Here is a 21,957-nt window from a genome sequence, read left to right on the forward strand (position 1 = left end):
GTACTGGGATTTTATGGAAATATTTTGGTAATGGGGGAGAATACAGAAGTGGTTCCCGGATGAGGCTTCCAGAAGTTTCCCCTATGTTTGACAGACCCAGTATCTTATGGCCCCAAGATGGACCAGCCACTGGCAAAGACTGATTCCATCATGATGAGAGTAGCACCTCTGAGAGAAAAGACCTAGAAAGGGGAGAAGTAAAATAAAAAAAACTTCAACCAGAGGGAGAAGAGAGAATAAGTGAGAGGAGCAGCAGTGCAGACCCCAAGATCAGTGAAGGAGAAGGTGCCCCAGACACCTGCACCCAGACACCAAGGTGCAGCCCATGGTAAGGCAGGCTGGCTCCCTGCAGTCCTTCAGGAGAGCAGATATTCACCTGCAGCCCCTGGAGGACTCCACACCAGAGCGGGTGTGTGCCCACAGGAGGCTGTGAGCCATGGAAGCCCATGCTGGAGCAGGCTCCTGGTAGAAATGTGACACTCTGAGGAATCAATGTTGGAGCAGCCTTTTCCTGAAGGACTCCACCCCACAGAAAGGAGCCATCCTGGAGCAGTTCGTGGAGGATTACAGCCCACAAGAAGGACTCAGGTTGGAGAAGTTCATGTAGGGTTGTCTCAATGGGAGAGACTGCATGCTGGAGAAGGGGAAGAGTGTGAGTCCTCCTCTGAGAAGAAAATGCGGCAGATACAGCATATAATGAATGGACTGACCACAACCCTCATTTCCTCTCCCTCTGCACCTCTGCAGGGAGGAGGCAGAGAAAATCTGAAGTGAAATTAAGAAAGGTTGAAAGATTTAGATTATAATTACCTATTCTGATTGATTCAACTAGGTTTCCCAAGTCCAGTCTGTTTTGCTCATGGTGATTTCTGGTGCCTGATTTCTTCCTGTTCCTACCTCAACCCACGAGCCTTTTCTTATATTTTCCATCCCCTGTCCAGGGAAGGAGAGGAGTATTACAGCTTTGGCGAGCACCTGGCATCCAGCCAGGGTCAACCCACCACAGTACCCTAAGCAACTACAATTATTACAGTCCCAAAATAAATGTCAGATGTTAGTATACAGCATTAATAGTTTCTAGTTTTCGTCCCATGGTAGTGCTATTAGTATTATTTACTGATACTGTATGAAGTACACAGTTTCTTTGGACTTGTTAATGAAATGTCTTTATAGAATGTATCTTTTCTTCTAAAAGCTGCTTATTGAAATCGATGAAATGAAAAGATTGGTGTACATAATTTCTTGGACAATGAATAGAAAGATTAATATTATCTACTTCTTCAAATTATCAGATGTTCTGTATTGATCAAAAATAAAACCAATACAGATATAATAACAGAAAAGGAAATTAAAAACATACACAGCACCAACCACCATAATAATTATAAGTGCCTTTTCTGAATCAAATCATTCAGTTAATTTTCATACACCATCTTCTCCATATTCCATAATCTCTATTCTATTTCTTTTGTCATGTAGAATTGGTTGCTGCATAATCTCCAGTGCTGCTTTCCACATTTCATAAAGATTATTACATTTTTATAACTATCAATCATCGATAAATCTGCATATGTTCTTCATTTGCAGTCCTAGACACAACTTTCTAAGCCTCTAGTCTGCAGAAAGAATACCTTAAAATCTGAGAAGCTGTGAATATATACATGATATGTGTTGAGAGGTTTTTCTGTTTGCAATTTAATTATATAAATAGTAAAGCAACACTTCAGTACATAGTGTGATGGATTTAAAATTCTGGTGTCAGTTGTGAAACTCCATTTATTTATTTTTCCATTTAGGTATTCCAGTTGCATTCATTCATCCATATGTACAGGGATATAATTTTATACAAAAGAGAAGAAATTACTGAATGTCAGTCATCTCAAGAGAAGATTTCTGCTGCACCCCTAAATAAACTAGCTTTTATTAAATTTTTCACATTTCTGCTCAAAAGGTTGTAGAAGCTTGTCCATACTCAGAAAACCTACACTAGTTTCCCATCACCCATTTTTGGGCTGCACTGTGGATCCTTGCCCTACTCACAATTTATTGCTCATAAAAGTGAGAGAGAGGAGCTTTCAAAAAAAACCTGAATCTACCTGTTGAAGTTGTCTTTCTGTATTTCTCTCTCCTCCTCTGTGTTAGAAAACATCTTGCCTGTATATTTCCATGTCTGTCCAATAGAAATCATGATCTCTATCAGCATATGTAGCTGTTTCTCAAATCTGTTGGAGTTTGCCAGGGCTACAGATCTTCCACAGAAAATGGTTTTAAATCTACTTTAATTGCATCCTTTAGCAGTATTTGGAGGAGATCAAAGGTTTTGACCATCTTCAGTGCTCTTGCTCTTTCTTTGAAATATGGTGCACTCTGTTGGTTGTTATCCAGGATCTGCATTTTTGGCCCCTAGTGCTGGCCAGATAAGATGATAGGGTCTCTCTGTTCAGTGAATACAGAGGATCCTGAGGATCTCTTTTTTCTCTGCTCAGCATTTTGTTTTCACATAAATATATAAAAAAGACGAAGTGCATGAAAGAAGTCATTAGTTTACTTTGGGAAATAATATTATTACTAATATTTTATTGTAAGGTACTAGTTATTGACCATGGAATTAATTCTGTCTTTTCCTTTGTGTTCATATAAGCCAAGGAAGAAGAAACCCTAGCAGAGAGATTGAAAGAGAAGGATGTCACAGTCAGGCACGAGTATCGCCTGAACAACAGGTGTAGGTGTAATCCTTTCTTGTGGTAGAAATAATTTTCCCCACATGGGGAAAAAAGTGATTATTGCGATGCCTTCAGGTCTGTGGACTCACTGAGGCTGATGTGCTGATCTTGAAAAAAATGCAGCAGATTATCTGATATCCATTTCCCAATTCTTCACTGAAGGGTTCTAATCCCTTGTCCTCTTCTCCCTGCGGTACCCTACTTACATCAGGCTGAGACTCCTGCCCATCCGATTACAGCAGTGGAGGATTGATAAGGTCACAGGTTAAAGCCCAAGGCTTGAGCTGGAGCTTAACATACAGTGTCCATTTATACAGCCATTTTTTCTCTTTCTTGCTTCCTTAATTAGTATTTAAGTATTCCAAGTGAAGTGGAATAGGTCAAACAGGAGCCATTAATGTCAAAATCTAACAGCTCTCTCATTTAGAGTAGACTGCACTGAGGTTTCTCACATCCCAACTGCATTGCCCTAGCAACAATATTATCATTTAAAAGTGAACAACCTCTTTTTTAGTATCGTGGCTAGCCCTCTGCTTATAATATGCCTAGCCTTAAAATGGCATTGCACACTAAATATTTCACTTATCTTTTTCCTGTTGGCAGAATAAGACTGTTATACATAAAATAGTTATGAAGTAACATAAATACAGAAAATTACTCTTTTACACCTCAATGAGTCTGAGTGGAATAGGTTTATTTATTTGCTTTATTTGGTTTATTTATTCAGTTTTGTTTCGTTTCATTTTTCTACAAGAGTAGAAGGTGTAGCGGTTGAACTGTAAAATCAAGTACCCATCCTTAACCATGGACTCCTATACTTAGTAAGTTTTAAGGAGATAATGCCTCAGCACACAAATACAAAGGGTATTTTACCTAGGCTGCCAGGACTACAGGCTCTCTGGACTCTGAAAGTCACATGGTGTTCTCCTCAAAGTTGTCACCAATTGTCAAGGTTTATTCATACTTGCTAGACCTTATGGGTCTTCAGATTGTATGCTAAGTGACAACTCTGAAACCAGAGGAATAGTAAGAATCTCTGAGTGTTAGCTGTTTGGAATTTAGGAAATCAATCTGTTTCTGTAAAGGTGACATTTGCGACCTGATAGGCTAGTCCTGTGTGCATGAGAAATTGTGATGTGCAGTCAGAAGTATACATCCCTGGAGTAATCTTTTTATAGAAATGTATATATAACTTTTTTAAGTTCCCATCCTCATTGAAAATCAATAGCAATCACAGCCCAAAGTGCCAAGAGGCTCTCGCAGACATGTGGCGGTGGATTAAAATTGGATGGCTGAAATTGTAGCAGCCTTCAGCTGCACCCTCCACCCCTGTGATGGATGTTGCCTCTCCCAAAGCAGGGACAACTGATCTGCTCATGAATCTCCTGACCCACTGCCGTGCTCATCGAAAGTAAACTGACTTGGATTCAGGCTGGCTGTAATATGGACACAGAAATTTGCCTTGAGAGAGAAAATGTTTACTGTATGGATGGTAAGGATACCTAGAAAAGTTCAGCAATCTGATTTTAGCGTGCTGCTGAATGACTTCTGCTAGTTGTAAATGTAGAGCTCAATAGGCTCCGTCATGTGATTTCAAAGCAACAAAAATGCCTGTCTTTCTTAGACCCCCACTGGGCACCTGAAGCCTCACTTGGGCAGGAGTTCTGCCCAACTTTGGCACTTTTCTGAGAAGAAGCATCACTGCTCGCTGATGTGATGGAAGCATTGTAAATATATCCCCTCTTTTCTGTTGTCTAGCTCTGTAAATACCATCACTGATGGTTTGCAGGGAAAGTTAGCACTGGTAGGAGGTGCACAAAAATGAACAGAGCACCTAGAAACCCAAAAGCAAGAAACAGGCAGAGAAAAGCATGAGTACAGCACTTGGATACTACAATAATAGAATGTTTGGAGGAAGAGTGAGATCATCTCAGTGTTGCTGCCTCTTCATTTCGGAGTCATGAAATGATGATGGTATCAATATACAGTCCATCCTGCTTGAGATTACATAGCAGCAAACAATGTCTTTCTCAGGAGTCGTCAGATCAAATCCTCCATCCAATTTTGTTTATATAGGTATCTAGGGACATAAAAATCTAATTTCTATTTGCTTTAGTACATCCTGTCTGGGTATTTTTTTAGGCATTTCCAAAGTAACTGTCCTGTAGATTTTGCCTGCCAGTTCTGTGAGGATGTCTATGATGTATGTAAAGCATTTCAAACAACACTGGAGATGTTTCTTAGGTCCCTGAATCACACTGCAAGCACCTGTATCAGGAACACCCAACAATATAACAGTATTTTCCTAGCTTGACTTCCAGTCAAATTTGAATCAATAGCTGTTCACTCACATTTTAATAAATGCAACGACAGCAATTTTATTGCATAACATCCTGAGTTTTTAAGGGGAAATCTGACTTGACTACATCAACAGCAAAAAGCTTGCCATAGATAACCTTCTAGCATACTTTAGCTCTGTCTCTGCAGCATTGCTCTGACTGATAAATCATCAGTTACTATTTTCTTCACCAAAGAAGACGTATTGGTCTGAGTTTGAAAAGTTAGGTATGCTAAATAGTAAGGAAATATTTTTACATAGCAACAGACCTAGAGGACTGATGCTTTGACTAGTAATTTTAAGTCTATATTTGTATTCACACATAGAGTTTTAATTGTTTGTATTATAACTGCAAATATCTGCCACTAGGATGTCCTTGAAGACATGCTGTGGTACTAATCAGATTTGTCAAGATGAGACAGTACCTTTCTATTCTCTCTTACACATCATAAACTCTGACTGATATCCCCTAGGGGAAAAAAATGCATAATGTGTCATTTATGACCTGTTACATGCACAAATTACTTGCATCTTGTATGCAGTAGAATTACAAAATGCTGTTGATTTTGAATTTGACTTAAGAAGTTGATCTTTATTGTTAGTTGTCACTTGGCAGATTTTTCCTCCTGCTGTGATTGCTTGATCTAAAATCTTTGTTTGGAGAAATGGAAGCAGTGATGGTATTATAATATATTTCAAAAAATATATACATTCTATCTTAGAAGATAACTTGTTTATATGCAGAATAAATATTCTAGAAATAAGAATAAATTTCAAATAAGTAACAAAAAAAATGTAATATGCCAATGTTTTTTTGCTTTTACAACTCTTGTGTAGCAGAGCAGTTTTTCAGGGCTTGAAGCAAGGCATTGAGCAGCACAAGATACATGTGCAGAAGCAAAATTAAAAGGCAGAGCTAAGGAAACTACTCATTAAGACAATGCACTGCATAGGAAAATTTAAGAAAAAAGAATTCTAGAACAGATTAAGGCATGAATTTTAAAACTCAACAGGTATGACAGATTGGGAATTAGGGAACCTCTTCCACAAAAATTGCCCTTCCCAATTTTATATGTTTTTGTCAGATACATAAAAGGGCCATTTCAGTATCACTTTTGTATTTTCTTTTAACATTCTACAGGAAAGGATAAAATCCAATATTCATTAGCACAAGGATTGTAAGATTTGTTAGGCTAAAATAGGAATGAAAAATGTATTTGTGTATCTATGGGTAATATTAATGATTTTATCCTTTCTTCATTTATTTATTTAAGAATATAAATGTTGTCATTTTCAAAGAGAGTCTAAGTACAAGTTGTGATGGCAAATGTTGGAAAGTCTTCAACAGCCTGTACCGTAATTACAGCAAAAGTAAATCAGTGTCTATTTGTCATTTTCTATGTCAAAAGTGAAATTCAATCTGCTTGCCTTCATATACAACAACTCTGTCATACAGAAAATATCAGTTTTATAGTTTGCATCAACTGTGACAGAAGACAAGTGAAAAGCAAAGATTTACGCAAACCAGCAGACATCTGATCCCTTGAAATTTTAGATATCTGTGTGGGCAAGGGTCCCTTAAATCACTAAAATTAATTTTTACAAACTGGTGTGAACAACCAGACCAAGAACATGTGCAATATATCTTTGAGATTTTAACTGCAGCATACAAGAACATATTCCAAACTCTGTGGAAATACCATAGTCTTCTACTAGTTTCAACTGTGGTGTTAGGAATTCTTTTACCATTATTGTATTCAATGGAGAAAAAATACCTCCCTAGATTGTTTAGGTTATCAAAACATATTCTATGAAGCAAATTAAGTTGAGAACTTTCAAACACGATTAGTTTTCAGTTACCATAGTTTTGATTTGTGTCCAGAATTAGTGTTTGTGTCCAGAACTAGTGTTGCCCGATCCGAAGAAAACACAAACAACCGAAGTCGTTTATGCGGTGCTTTATTGAGGGCCCGGGAGCCTGTGGACTAGCGTCCAAAGACAGAGCCCCGTTTCACAGAAAAATCACAGGGTTTTTATATGTTTTCTACACGATTTCTTCATCATCATAATTTCTTAATTCTCTTTCACTACCTGGTACGATTATCTCTCTGACATTTAAATTTTGCCAAAAGTACATTCCTAGATTATCTCCTAGTTACACTGCTTACATTGCAATATTTGCTATATAGTTCATCTGCAGGTTACATGTGGCCTACCAAGCCTTAGCATAACTACTACTAATGTCAACTAATGCTAACTAACACAGTTTATTGAACCAAATGGCAACACTAGCATTTTTAATAGCTCAGGAAGAAGTAGGTTAAGTCAATACTGTTACTGTCCACTACATAGTTCCCATGTGTCAGCTGGTCACTTAGCTAAGTAGCATTCAACTTCCTACCAGCCTTTTATTACCAAACCTATATTTTCTGGAATCAAGTCTGTTTGGACATTGTAACTCTTGTTTCTTAGCAGATTACTTCATTAAGTGAAAAATTCCACAAACAAAGTTATTTAAAAATCAGCTGCAATCTTATTCACAGCTTTTAAGGATTCTGGACATGGAAATCATTTGTGTTTCTGTTAGATGAAATGAAGTAAATCTATTTCCATTGCTACTGATACACGTCCTTCACAGCAGAATTCCAGCCAAACCTCAAGTGGCATAGATGCATTAGCTCCATTAAAGTCAATGGAAGTTCACTTAATCACATCACCTGAGAATCTGGCCTACAGCCCGTAACAAGACAATCCTTTGGAGGGTAATAATATTTTATGCTTTCATCAATCACTCTCCTAGGCCTGTAGCTATTTGTGGCAGACTAAAAAATGTCATATTGTAATAAAAAAGGCTGGTTGTGACTATTTCTTCCAGAAAGTGCAAGAACCTTTTTTTAGTAATACAACATTTATATTTATTTTAAACATTCTGACGACAAAAAAATTTCAAAACAACATTTACATTCTTGGCTTTAAGGCTCCAGGTTGTCACATCGTTTTCCTCTGTTTTGTCTGTCTAGGACACATGTCAACAACCACGACGATAATAGATGGTAAGAACGGATCTGTTCCTTCGTCATCCATGAAAGTGGGCAAGAAATCAGTGACAGAAGACCTCATGACAACGTTCAGCTCACCAGCAGCATGGCTTCTTGTTGTTGCTCTGATTGTTACCTGGTCAGCAGTAGCTATTGTAATGTTTGACTTGGTGGATTACAAAGACTTAGCAGGTAAAACTCAGCATATTCTATTTGACACCTTGTATACTCAGATTTAAAAATTTATTAAGCAGCGTCTATTACGTACATATGTCTGTGTCTCAACTCCTTGGGGACAGCACAGTGTCTCTGCTGAGTTTACCAACAGAGAAGATATTGTGAGAAATGTCAGAACACATTAGTTTACACCTCATACATCTTTATAATTGAAGTCTCTCCATTTTGCAGCCCATTCTCATCCTGGAAAATGAATATATTGACAGTAATGTAAAATGTATATGAGCATGTAAGGTCAGATTTCTGTTTTTCCATTTTCTATATAATTTTTTTTCCTAGAAAAACAAAATTAGTATTAATTCCTATTTTCAGAAATATAAAGTCTTTAATAGATGCCTTGAGCATTCTGATATCTGCTTACACACTTCAATGATCAGAAAAAAAATAACATGATAACCCATAAACTGATCATCAAAAATCATAAGTAAAGAGGACCAGATTCACAATATTAGCTAAGACCAGCCCTAGTCTTCAATAAGCCAATAACTCTAACCTAATTTTAAGACTTGGCTAGATAAATGAACAAAATCAAGCTTTAGGTTATGTATTGATTACTGTGGGCAAAGATGAAAATGCTGTGGGTGGTACAAGGACTGTGATTCTAATAGAGCAAGAGAAAAAAAGAACGGAAAATAGAAAGAAATAGAATATTTCTGTTTTTCATCTGGCAGTTATATATATAATGGTTGTAAAGGGTATGTAGTGTTCAGTAAGATTTCAGTAGTAAAATCTTTGTGAGGTGAACAGACATTAACTGTTGGCAAACATGCATGTGAACCAGGAAACAAATAATTAGGGTCCTTGTCTTCCTTAAATGAGAACACCAGCTCTAAAGTTATTGCATCTGTCACAATAATTAACTAGGAATTGAAATTTGGACTTAGCCTTTTAATTCAAAAGAAATTGAGTTGATGTTTTGGAGTAAATTTCCTGGACTTAATTAGTTTACTGATAAATTCATAGATTTTTATTTTTTTTTTGTCCTGCTATATATCAATATTTACTTCAAGATTTACTTAGAAAGGTTTTGAAACACATATAGATCTTGAAAGAAACCAACAAATCCTGGATCAATAGACATCACAGAGCTTGAAAGGTGGAGAAAATGTACCACAAAACTTTTCCTAAATTTTTTTCTCATCTTTGTTTTCAGAAGAACATCTCTGGAGTACCAGGAAAACATAAAGTTATTTTTGAGAGATCCTTCCAAAAGAAGCATCAGATTTTTTGTTTGTATACCAAACACTTGATGCTACAACAAAGAGAAAAACCAAGAAACAGAAATTGTCATATTCAGCTTCATTTTTCCATATTAAATATTAATCAGTCAGTCAGTTAATCAAGTTCTTAATATGTTTTCAATGAACACTCAAGAGCTAGGGCACAACTCAGACTAAACTCTTAAACTCAGAAATTTCTGAATTGGTTGTCAGGTCACACGTGCTTAATAAACAAGTCAGGGTAATGCTAAATAATAAGAATCCATATTTTTACCAGAGTCTGAAGGAAACTTTCCAAGCAGATGGAATTCTGTTCACATTGTATTGGTTAAATGAACTTAAATCTCACTAGTGTTGATGGAAACTGCCGTTTTCAGACCACGATTTAGAAATTAAACAATGTAAAATTTAATCTGTAGGGTGAGTTTTTATTTTGTGAAGGTCTCTGAGAAATGATACTTTACTATTTTGAGTTCATGTGTTTGTTTCTTTTCCTTCCCAGCAATATTTCTGTTCCTAAGTGATTAATTAAGCCAGCATTCAAATCAGATCTTGGTCAAACATTAAGAGAAGGAACTGCTGTACTTCTTTAGACTAGGATTTATTAGACTCTTTTCTGTGTTTATATACATATAGGAATAGTTGCATAGCTGTCATCATAACCCCTAGCTTTTCACTCCTGATTTCTTACTGGGTTTTTTTTGAGTTAAACCCATTGATTTGTAAAAATTCCATGGAAATAGCTGAGGATTTTACATAGAATCACGTAGCTGGCATTATTGATACAAGAATGATTTTCACTTTTGGACAGCTTGCCTACAGTGGAAGTAATGTCTCCTTTTCTTATAGAAAGTAGAATTTGAAGCATATATCTAAGTGGCTCCTTAAATCCAAAACCCAGTAATCTTTTTGTCTTGGTTTTGATATTGTTCTTTGAAAAAACAGACCTACATAAAAAGAGAAAATAGCTATATTCAGGACTGTATATTTAGTTTTGCAAGCATAATTAATTTCCTAGTTTTCAAATGCAAATGAAAGATGCCAAATAAATTGTATTCAGCTGTGTGCTTTTTAACTCCATAAAACAGAGAAAATTCAGTACATTTTTCCTCAAAGAACACTTGCCTTTCATAAGCCAGTGCATTCAATTTCTTTCCCATTTCTCTACCTGAAGTTCCATGACGTTCAAGTTGAGGAAGTATGCATAGCATATAATGAGGCAGGCTGGGAGAGTTGAACTCAGCCTAGAGGAGACAGGAGGGTGACCGAGGAGCAGCCTGCAGATTTCTGAAGGGCACTTACAAAGCTGTGACAGAGGATTCTGATCTATGGGCTCCCACAGGGACTTCTGCTACGTTTCTGTGCCAGAAATGACCGTCCCCACAGCAGCGACTGCACCATGCAGGAGGGAGTGCAGCAGAAAGCAGGGCAGGCTGACCTGGTAAACCAGTCAGAGAAATGTGTGGCTGAGGAATAGACGTGGATTTTTTTCCCCCTGATTACACTAAGGAGCTGCTAACCTCTGGAAAATACAGGGAGTGAAATGCCCTAGCTTATGTTGCCAAGAGTACGCAGAGATCCACGGAGCTCAGTGAAAACACTACATGTGAGCTGAGTAGGAAGTACCCTAAACTTGAACCTGAGCATTCCTTTCCTTCAATAATTAACAATTTTACTCTCATTATCTGAAATGCAAACAATTCCAAAAGACACAAAGTATATGTATTTTAGCTCTTATATATTATTTTAATTTATCAGTATGAACTCCAGGCCAGCCTCTGTGATTACAGTGCCAACCCTTAGGTTTTGTTTCCTGATCGCTATGGTTTCACATTCTTTTATAAATAAACTATCAAGTTTGAGAATTTTTGACAATTTATATAAGATGAAATTTGTCCCAGAAAGATATGAAAAAGAGATGTTTAGTTTCATCCTAAAGTACATGTGGTAAATTACATTTTGCTGGCCATCTTTATTCAGAATTTGTAAAGTAGCTTAAAGAACTGAGGGAGGCTGAGGGAGTCTTAGGGTTCAAGCTCTGCTCGTAGAAAGATTTAAGATATAGTTTTGCATAATTTTACACATCCAGAACATGATGGCTGTAAATTCTATACCACTCTGTATTACCCAGGAGGTGCTGGTTGTGATATGAAATATATCATAACAGGGGGACCACGTGTCACAGGTTGCACGTGTAAAGCTTTGCTTCCTGGGTGATTACGAAATAAATGGGCAATTATGTGTCAGTTTATTCAGAAGTTAGGGCAGGGATAGAATCTGCAAATCAGCTTTAGCTTTAGCAGTGGATTTTGAGGAAAGTATGAGAAGAATTAGATCTGTACTGAAAGTTTCACCTCTGTTCTATCTACCCAGAAAAAGGAAATTAAATTTTGCAATGTTGTGCTTTAGTGCATTATGCTCATTTCGTTGAGGAATCAAATGAAAGCTTGCATTCCTATCATGCTGTATTGTACAACTCTGGACATGACTGAAATATTTCTAACGCGGTAAGAAGATGACATGCAATTCAAAAATGTGAGAGAAGAAACTACAAATCTCATGCAGTACGCAGTGTGCTATTATGGAGTAAGTAGTATGCCACATTTAAGGATCCCATATATTTTCAATATTTTCAGAAATGAATAAAATTTAATTTTTGTTATATGTGTACCTTGCAACAGTTCATTACTTCCATCCTTTGTGTTAGAAAACACACCTTTTTAACTGGCTCCATAGCTCATGAATGTATTTCATGCATTTCTTGTACACATAACTAGATTACACATTTTAATTGGTAAATGCAACTCAATAATTTAAGATTATTTTAGTCCTTTAGATTGACTGCCCATGAATCCATATTTGCTAATGGGCTAATAGAGCTTTCAAAATTCCCTGCCATCTCTGTGACCAATTACAGCTAATTAACATCCCCCTAATTTCAGATCCAGAGTGTTCAATATTCAGAGTAAATTGACAGTGATTTAGCCAGTCACCTAAAGGCCAGACTAAATCAAACCTAATGAAACCTCACCAAATCTATGAAACCAAAAATTACCTACAAAATAATATAAGTGAAAATATAAAAAACACACACAACACACTTAGCAGAATGAGCTTGCTATGTTGTTTTCATAAGTAAAAGAACCCCATGAGTACACTCTTTGTTAGAGATAATTTGTTTTGCTCACATAAAGCGGCTTTTTAGAGACCTGTAGCAAAGGCAGATCTTTTTTTTTGAGGTATGCCTTTAGGAATGAGAAGTTAACAGTATATGGAGCTCCCATACAGTCACATGCTTTCTTTAATTATATTTTTTTTAATTCTTTTTTAAGTTAATGTAAAACATCTGGCCAAATGTTGTGGGGCCTCCCAGAGTAGCTTCTGAATAACACAGTCTGAAGTCACCATTTCCCTGCCTGAACTTGTGGTCATTTTTATTACTATCTTGCAGCCACAGATGGACTTTGTCTGGCCTTGGGGAGTATATAATCATTATAGGGAATATATTATATTTCCTATAAACATACATTTTCCCCGCTAATATTATCTCACTGTAGTCACCCAGTTGGGCTAATGTTCACTGGAAAGTTTTAAGAACTACAAAAAGAAGACTACCTGTTTTTGCTCTTGTGTTTTATGACTATATATCCACCAGCTTTAAAACTGAAAATACATTTACATTTAATCAGAAAAAAGAATGCACTTCTGGATTAGTTTAAACCACCAGCAAACTTAATGGAAAAAATAAAATTTGCAAAAAAAACTTAAAAAAAACCAACCTGCAAAGCCCTAGACAAGCCTCCTACTTTAGAATTTATCAAAACAGTGCTACAGTCTTCTGCAAGACATTTCTTGCTGTATTTATAAATTTCAATTCAAAGCATGATTGAACAGCTTATCTATTTCAAAGTTCTTAATGAATTTCTTAATTGAATTATATGAGGCTTCAATTAATGTACCTAAAACCTACAAAACATTTTTTCTCTTCCATGATAAAATCCATTAAAGGGATTTAAGCCCAATTCCAGTTCAAAGAAGGGTTTCTCAGATGACATCTGGTTTCTCAAGTTTCAGTCTGCAGCGGATTTCATAGCTGAGTTATAAACCCCTGGAAAATGAGTTTATACTGAAAAGAATGACAGTCTATGAACTATTGCAGTATTACAAGTGCTGCTTTCATCCCAAAAGGTCCAGTGTATAAAAGACAAATTTTGATAGATCAAACTTTGTGAGGTTATGTAGTTGAAAATATGAAATTCCAGAAACCGCTTCAATGTATAGGGAAGGATTTAAGAGGAGACTTCATGCCTAAGTATTCTTCATGAGACACAAAACACAAAGCAAATTTCCAGTGTATAACAGTATCTGTGAAATTTCTAATTCTAAACGAACAAACCAGTAATTCATTTCATTAACAATTGCTGTGATGCCATTCTTTGGTTATTTTCTGTTAAAGAAATTTAAGTAACTCAACAAGAATCACCTATATATTATATATACTTTTCAGCAATAGAATTTGTTTGTGACTTGTGAAAATAATGTGATTTGACCACGTTTTTACCTTGCTGTGATTCACACTGTATTATCTCACACCTACAGCATTGTTTCTCTTTTTAATGAATTCAAATTTCTGCCACAAAACAGCTGCCCCACAGAGATTAAACAACTCCTCACTTCACTCCTTAAGTGCTTCCTTTAGCCAAGAGACAGCTGAGAACATTCATTATTACTAATGGTGTTTCTTCATTTTTCCTATTGACCTTTCTGGGGTTCATCCTGCTGCCATCAGGTATAGCCACCTATTCACAACATTGCGATGATCCCTGTTTCCCACCTGGTAAAGACCTTCTGCCTGCAGTGTTCTGAGTATGTGTGTGGATGATAGCAGAGCATGGGCACGAGCAGAGGCCAGGGCACGGCAGCACTGCTTCTCAGCTAACCCCAACTCCGCCAGGCTGGGGCTTGCAACAGCCTACTCCTCATTTTCACATCATGCTTGAAACTGATCTGGCAGCTAAAAGATGCCCCCAGCCAGAAGAGTCACAGGAAATGGTGTCAAGCTGAGGTACTAATTTTACACCTTAAACACCCCTTAAAAATGCTGTTGTACAATTATCTAACAGCTTTTTCATCTGGAGATCTGTGTTCTTAGTCAGAGAAGTGAACCCATAGAATGAAACAAAATGAAGCTTCAAATTATTTTAGATAAAATGTGTTTCAGAAAACACCACCTAATGAAGATCTGAACTATCAAATCAAAACCTTCCAGCTGATATCAAATCAAGTCATATAAACTACACTTAAAGCCCATTCTAAACATACAGTCCTATCAACATGTAGGGCTATATAAAATGGACCTGAAATTACTCAGTTACTTTGTGAGTTTGTGAATTTCTTTTTAAGTTTTGGCAAGTAAATTCTAGTTATAACTGCTTCTTTGTTGACTTTCAGGTGAGGTTTCCTCTATGAACGTGACCTCAGATAATTATCTAAGGTTGATATTAGAAAGAGACAGCTACTGGCTGTAGTCGTAATATTTACAATACACATACTTATAAAATGGAAATTACTGAGAAAGCTGACTCTGCACTTTCTTTGCCAGATAATTATATGTAATATAATTAAAAATTCAATTAGTATTTTTATACTAATAATTCAATGGTACCAACCAGAGTTTTACCTGTTTATGACCTAGAGCTCTAAGCTTGATAAAAATGTTAGTCTATGAAACAGAAACATAAGACCTAAGGACAGTTTTGTTGATAAACTGGAATGCTAATAATAGGAGACTATGTGTATATTGAGTTTAGTATGTTAGATGCTACTTTTCAAAAGATCACAGATTAGAAAGAAAGAAACTTACAAATATATAAACTTTCAAATTAAAATACAGGTCTCTATATTTATAACAGAATATTTTACTAAAAATAGCATATGTTTTATTATCTCAAGGTATTGTTAGGCTTTTGTATTTTATCAAACACAACAGAAATTCTCTGTCTTCATCAGCTGTACCTTGTCAGTGTCAATGAATTAGTTTATATCTCATAGATCAATCTTTGCACCAGATAATTACCATCATTTGTAACTTAATTGCATTCAATTCACTGGAGTCAAAATATGTAATTGATGAAAATCCAACAATTATTAACTAATTTGCTACGATTCATTAAAAAAAAAAAAAGCTGCCTTAACATAGGTTCAACTCTGAGTAAACATTTAACTATTTGACAAGCTAAAAAAGATTGATAGGAAGTTACATTTCTGTCAGAGTTACTAAGACTTGAATAATGACTGAAGTGATTTGCACAGATAATCAATTAGTCACTTTTTGTTGTACACTTCACAGGAATAAATGGTACAGACTATTAAACTTAACTAAATTTGCTCTAGAGGCTACAGCAAATCATACTATGTGATTACTCAATTTTTGTATCCAAAAATCACTTTTAAAGTACCCATTATCAGTCCTGATTGAAAAAAAAAAAAGGTTTTCTGTTAAAAAATAATTTGTCACATTATGAAAATTACATTCTATCTTCTTGTTAACAAGAACATACCTAATGCCAATTGCAGGACTTGAGAACTTTGCCATTGCCTGGTTTCAAGTAGCTGTGTTAAGTGTGAGTTACTAATTACCATTAAGGTTAGAAATTTGCATTTAAAATTAAGATTGTGAGCCAGGAAGACTTCAGAAATGAAGAAATGAATTGTTCAGAATTGTTGTTCTCACATTTTTAATCAAATTACTGTTTCTGTATTAGTAATGCTAGAGAACTACAAGGAATTGTAACACTTAATGTGCTGCTTCAAATTACATAGGGATTTTTAAGAAGTATTTAATACATACAACACATCTGAAACGACTTCCTAAATAATTATTTTAAAGATATTTGCATATGTTTAGTATAGAAAATCCAAATAATCTTCCAGATATCTCCAACAGCTAACAAATATTCTCCAATCAAATTCAATTGAGTTGTCCTACAATAAGGTTTCTTTGTAAGAGAATATACAAATTCCTCCCATTTGATTGGAATTCTTCCTCTGTCTGCTTTAACTCTTCCAAATTTCCGCATTTTCCAGAAGGTTCTGGAATTCTGATGTTTCCTCCAAAAAGAAAACAACAAAACTGGTACTGTTCTCATAGCAATGAACATCCCAGCACAAAAAAAGATGAACTTTTACTGATCTGAAAAGCATCTTTTATACTGTGCCAAGTAATAAAAGCCTTTGACAAACAAAGTGTTCTAGCAAAGCATTTTTGTGGAATCAGTGCTGTTCTGGAATGTAAGTAATTTATCAAGGAGAATAGTTGTATAGACCTGAAATTAATTATGAATGTAAAGCTACAAATCTAAGTGCTTAGCCAAAGTGTACAATAACAAGAAGGATTTAAATCTGAAACAGCATCACTAGCAGGATCCATGTCACATACCTCAGTAATATGAAAATAAGGTGACATGTCCATGCTAATTCTTCAGACTTCTTTTTTAGTCAACGGAAGGAGTGAGTATCTCTGGAAATTAGTTCATGTAACCCTTAAACAGATTTCAGGGGAAAAAGAGAGACTTGCCTTCTGAAGGTCACAATATGTCTTTCTGCACTGGCTTTTGAGGGAGTTTAGGAACCATCAGGGATTCAGTACCCTTTCAGGTATATTTCACTAAATAGGATAATCTGAAATTAAACTGTGATTAAAGGTAATTGCCTAGTGTCAACTAAATTCTTCAGTATCAATTGTATGTTCAATGTCTGAACTTAACCTTCTCAGGAACCATTTACTTCCCCTCCTTCAACAAGCATTTATTAATTATTTACTATTTTATCTAAGACAAAAAATTTGCTCAATCCTTATCTAAAAGTAAAACAAAGGTAAAACTTCACACATCTGTATCTATCTGAGAAGTATTCTGTATAGATAAAGGCTCTTTAAAATTTAAATTCAAAGTCCTGCGCACTCTATTTCCAGAGCAATGGATTTTATATGATGATGTATTAATTACAGCTTGGATTAATTATATTAGTCTATAATTATATTAGTTACAGCTACAGATTAGTTAAAATTCTATATTATGCACCATATGTTATCAAAAGAAATATATTGTGAGCTCACTTTTAAAATAATTAGTCTTCTAAGATTTGCTAAGAAATTACAAACTGGATAGAAGACCGATAATCCAGTTGAATATGTTGACTACAAGATGACTAAGAAAATCTCATCATGTTTTTCAACTGCTGAACATCTCTAAATTAAAAAATATCAAGTTCAAATTTTGTTATGAAAATCTGAATTCTTTCAGCTTTGCTTTTAAAGCAAGAGTATGCAAGTCTTGTGGAAATGGTTGTCTTCCTTTGCATGTGTGTGAGGTAAATTGAATCTTTCTCTGTATTTGTTAACACCAGAATTGTTTAATTTCATTTGTTTTTAGTGTATTTCATTCTGCTACAGACCTCGTAGCACCTGGTATCGTCAAAGTTGTAGGGAGAACTAAAAGCATGGATTTAATCAGTCATAATTTTCACTTCAACATTACTCTGTGAGGTGTTCTTAAGAATTCTAGAACACATCATTGCTATTAGCACTACTGTTAAAAAATTTTGGAAATGCAACACAAGTTAAACAGAAGGTCTGTGCAAAAGGATATGATTTCCCATGTCTGTGCCACTTGTTTCAGATCTCAAGTGAGCTCACAGTATGTTTGAATACAAAATTTAATTTTGCAAACACCAATAAAGTGTCCTCTGCGCAGCTCCAAACTGATTTAACTTTCTACATCAAACAGGATTTGCAACTTGGGCCTGTTAGCATAGGCATGACTGAACACACAATTTTGCCTCTGGACACTTATCGTTTCTAATCCCTTTTCATAGTGTGGTATGAAGATGTTATGAATTAAAGACCAGGATATGATGTTGAAGACTGATTCATCAGCAAAGATGGCTTGCCTTGGGGTGGTTGGAATAATTTCCTCTGCTCTTGATCTTGCACTTCTCTGAGCGTTTCCCTTGCCTGCCCAGGGGGGACAGCTCTGCTACCTGTGAAGCAGAAGCAGGTCTTGAACTTCTAGTTGATAGACCAGTATGTTAAAATAAATTGATACCAGTTCTTGTCTAGTTTACAGCTGTAGTCCCTGTGGCTGTAAAAACCTGTGGCTGTAAAAGCAACTGAGCCTTCCCTGAGCAACCAGTGGGTAAAAGGAGGGTGGACAGCCACACTGAAAATCGAGGCAGCTGTCCAAAGTTAAACCATCCCTGCTTGTGAATCGAAATCTTGATTATTCTAAGACACCTCTGGCCATGTCCATTCTATCAGTCCACTTTGACTCCTTAGCACTTCTAGATTAGAAAAAAGTGCAAATGGCATCAGGGGTCAGGTCACAAATTTACTTTTTAAGAGCCTAAGTAGAGGTATATGTTATCCTGGTTAACGCTTGAGAAGACAACTTGTGGCAAATCACTTGAAAAAATTAAATCTCTACAACCCAATGCATTAATACAATGCAAACAAATAAGTGTCATGCTAAACAAAGTAGATATTTGTTGGTTTACTACTCAATCTTTCTGAATAAAATGGTGTGCACAGTAGTACACTAAATTAATTTCTTTGCAATTATGTCATTGCATCATGACACATCTTTAATTTATTTGATGTGTCAGATTGTTCAGCAGCATATACCTATAAAATACAATATTTACAAAATATTAACAACAATATTTCTTTTGTCTGCATTTGCAAAAGCAGGTGCAAACCAATAAGAAGTCAGCCTGGTCTCTTGTGTTTCAGAATAATTAATTAGAAATAAAATGAGCTATTTAGTAATGGATTTCTATTTCAAATAAAGCTACATCTAAGTTTCATTACAACACTTTTATAAAATAACTGTTCATACTGCTGTCACTGAAAATGTTCCTTTAAGCTGGCACCTTGCATGATTTTTAGCCTGAAAGTCCATGTGAGACTGTTTCTGATTAATGCTGATTTGGTTTGTGAATCAGAACACTGCAATCAGAAGTAGTTCTGAAGAGACTTGTCTTTAGCCTCCTGCTAAAATATTTACCTGCAGAAAGACAATGTGAAACCGAGGTATGGTTCCCACCTTGATACTATTAAACTCAGCGTACCTATTTCTATCGAAAGTCTTAGGAACAAGACTAGGCCAAAAGTTCAGATCACATTTATAGTCTACATTCAGTGGTTTATATCTGTAGAAAAGCTTTGCACAGACCAGGCAATCAGTCTGCAGTTTCAAGTACAGTGGGCAGTAACATAGACTGAATGAGGGTTGTCCCTCCTCCTAAGCAATGTTTGGTATAAAGTTCAAGAAAATAGGAAATTGCTGTACAGAATAGACAGAAGAAAAGCTGTCAGAGGCTGGAAAGTCCCTCTGAAGTAGTGTGTCAGGTACAGAGAAATCTGGTGAAATCCCAAGTGGAGAAGCCTTTAAGGGAATACTAGTATTACCCACTGATGGCTGCACTGCCTGAGTGTGGATACAGTGTGGAGAAGAAGTCTCACTTCCATCAGAGGTTCCAGGAAAGTGAAGGACATGACACTGCACAGCTCCCTTGTTCCCCAATTTGCTTGTCTACAGGGGCAGTAAGACCAGAACAAGTTAAGTATGCACATGTGCACAAGTGTATCTGAAAGAAATTCTAGAAAAGTTGTGAAAGAGGAACCAGAACCACAGGAGAATGTGTTTGAAAGCAGCTGTCTCTGTGCCACTATCTGGATTTGCATCCCTGTTTATTATGAACTCAGGTTAATTTCAGCTTGTGTATGCACAGCTTTCTTCTTCCCATCCTGTATGTGTGGTCCACGACAATGACATGACCTATCTTTGTAGTTAATCCAAGGCTCAGCAATTTATTCAGCCAATACTTGCGTGAAAGAAGGATCTCAGTGGGGAGATATGACATGAGTGGGACTGAATCCTAGATGGGCATCAAGAGGCAGGAGGTCTGAGTCAGATTAAAAACTGGGCTGAAATGAAGAATTTATCTAAAATTAAGAATATTAGAAAGACATCTATACTTATATTTTTCCCAACCAAACCTCAGAAGGAGAGCCAGAGTTTGGAGAACAACATCAGACCAAATTAAACACTGGGTCCTTAATTACTCTGTGAACAGCAAGTGCAGTAAGATACAGTTTGTACCAGTCTTCCGCAGGAAGGAGAGCTGTCCTCAAATGCTTGAATAATAAAAATTAACATTCACAATCCTTGTATCTGCTGAAAGAGGTAGTATAATTAGTCCTGTATAAAATGAAGATTAACTTTTATTACTGAAGCAGTTGTTTGGTTTGGGTTCGTTTTTCAAATCGCTTTTGTTTTAAACTCTGCACTCAGGAAGATCTGTTCACAAGCTCAGCACAGAACCACTGAGAATCATTCATGAGACACTGGAAGAGTCTTCTGATTGGATTTATGGCTTTTTTTCTTTACTGTCTGACATCGTATGGAGTGATGATGATGACAGTGATGAAGGTATTTGTAACGTAAAGACTTCTGTAACCGCTCTAACTGCTGTTTTACACGCATTAAAATGGCTTACTCAGCTTTTAACCTCACAGACAAGAAGGTCAAACAAAAGGGAAATGAACATTGTTGCTAATAAAGCATCCAGCGGCTACTCCAGTCAGTAAAATGGTCTCTTCGTTAGCTTTCATCTCATGTTTAATGTACTATTACAGAAAAACTCTCGGAATTAAATATTACCATTATTACATCTTGAAGAGAAGAGCACTAATTTATATACAACTTCAAAGCTACAGCCAAAATATGCAATAGGATATTGCTTCAGAGAATGGAAATAACTATTTTCTTTTAATCCAAGAATCTAAAGAACCCTGGAAAATATGCAAGATTCTTCAAGAAATTTAGAACATTTTTTAATTTGACATAATGATAATGGGCAATATATTGAAAAGAAAAAAAATATATGACATTTCAATTGAACTTACAGGATTTTGGATGGTGTATTGCAAAAAATTCAGTTTACTAGAAATTATAGTTCTGCTGTTACAGTACCATTCTTCATCTGAGATAATCAGATAAATGAAAGCAAATTACTAATATTTTGATTACTCTCCTTCTTTTAATAAAAAACAAAAGACAAAAACAAAAAAAATTAACTCTAGTTTCCCAGTATGAGCAGAGATTGCTCACAGTCAGTAGTGGATCATCATGTCACATCATATTGGTCATTCTGACAAGCGATAAGTGTAGGAGTGACATCTTCATTTCACGGTAGTTTATTTTATATTCCATTTGGCTACACCAGAATATAATTAAAAAGCTACATGTACTGAAACTGACTTCTACTCGTTTGTTCAGAAACCTGAGCGATATTACAAAGTGTTTACCTTTTAAATATGTGAGCATATATATAAACATATA

At 35.9% G+C, this 21,957-nt stretch overlaps 1 protein-coding gene across 13 annotated transcripts in view; it reads left to right on the forward strand.

Moving 5' to 3' along the window:
• The window catches only part of TRDN (triadin), a 233,563-nt gene that overhangs the window by 30,236 nt on the left and 181,370 nt on the right, over positions 1–21,957 (forward strand). For 12 of the 13 annotated variants that reach the window (XM_088053842.1, XM_088053833.1, XM_088053836.1 and 9 more), the window contains 3 exons: positions 8,082–8,291; positions 14,346–14,393; positions 20,908–21,045. In XM_088053842.1, coding sequence (XP_087909968.1) covers positions 8,087–8,291; positions 14,346–14,393; positions 20,908–21,045 — 391 coding nt within the window. In that variant the 5' untranslated portion in view covers positions 8,082–8,086. The remainder of the gene's footprint in view (positions 1–8,081; positions 8,292–14,345; positions 14,394–20,907; positions 21,046–21,957) is intronic. The other variant, XM_088053840.1, reaches the window with a different exon arrangement.

This window comes from Pseudopodoces humilis, chromosome 3, assembly GCF_049639895.1.
Source record: "Pseudopodoces humilis isolate 2021_Gansu_Grassland_sample_001 chromosome 3, ASM4963989v1, whole genome shotgun sequence".
Lineage (NCBI taxonomy): Eukaryota > Metazoa > Chordata > Aves > Passeriformes > Paridae > Pseudopodoces > Pseudopodoces humilis.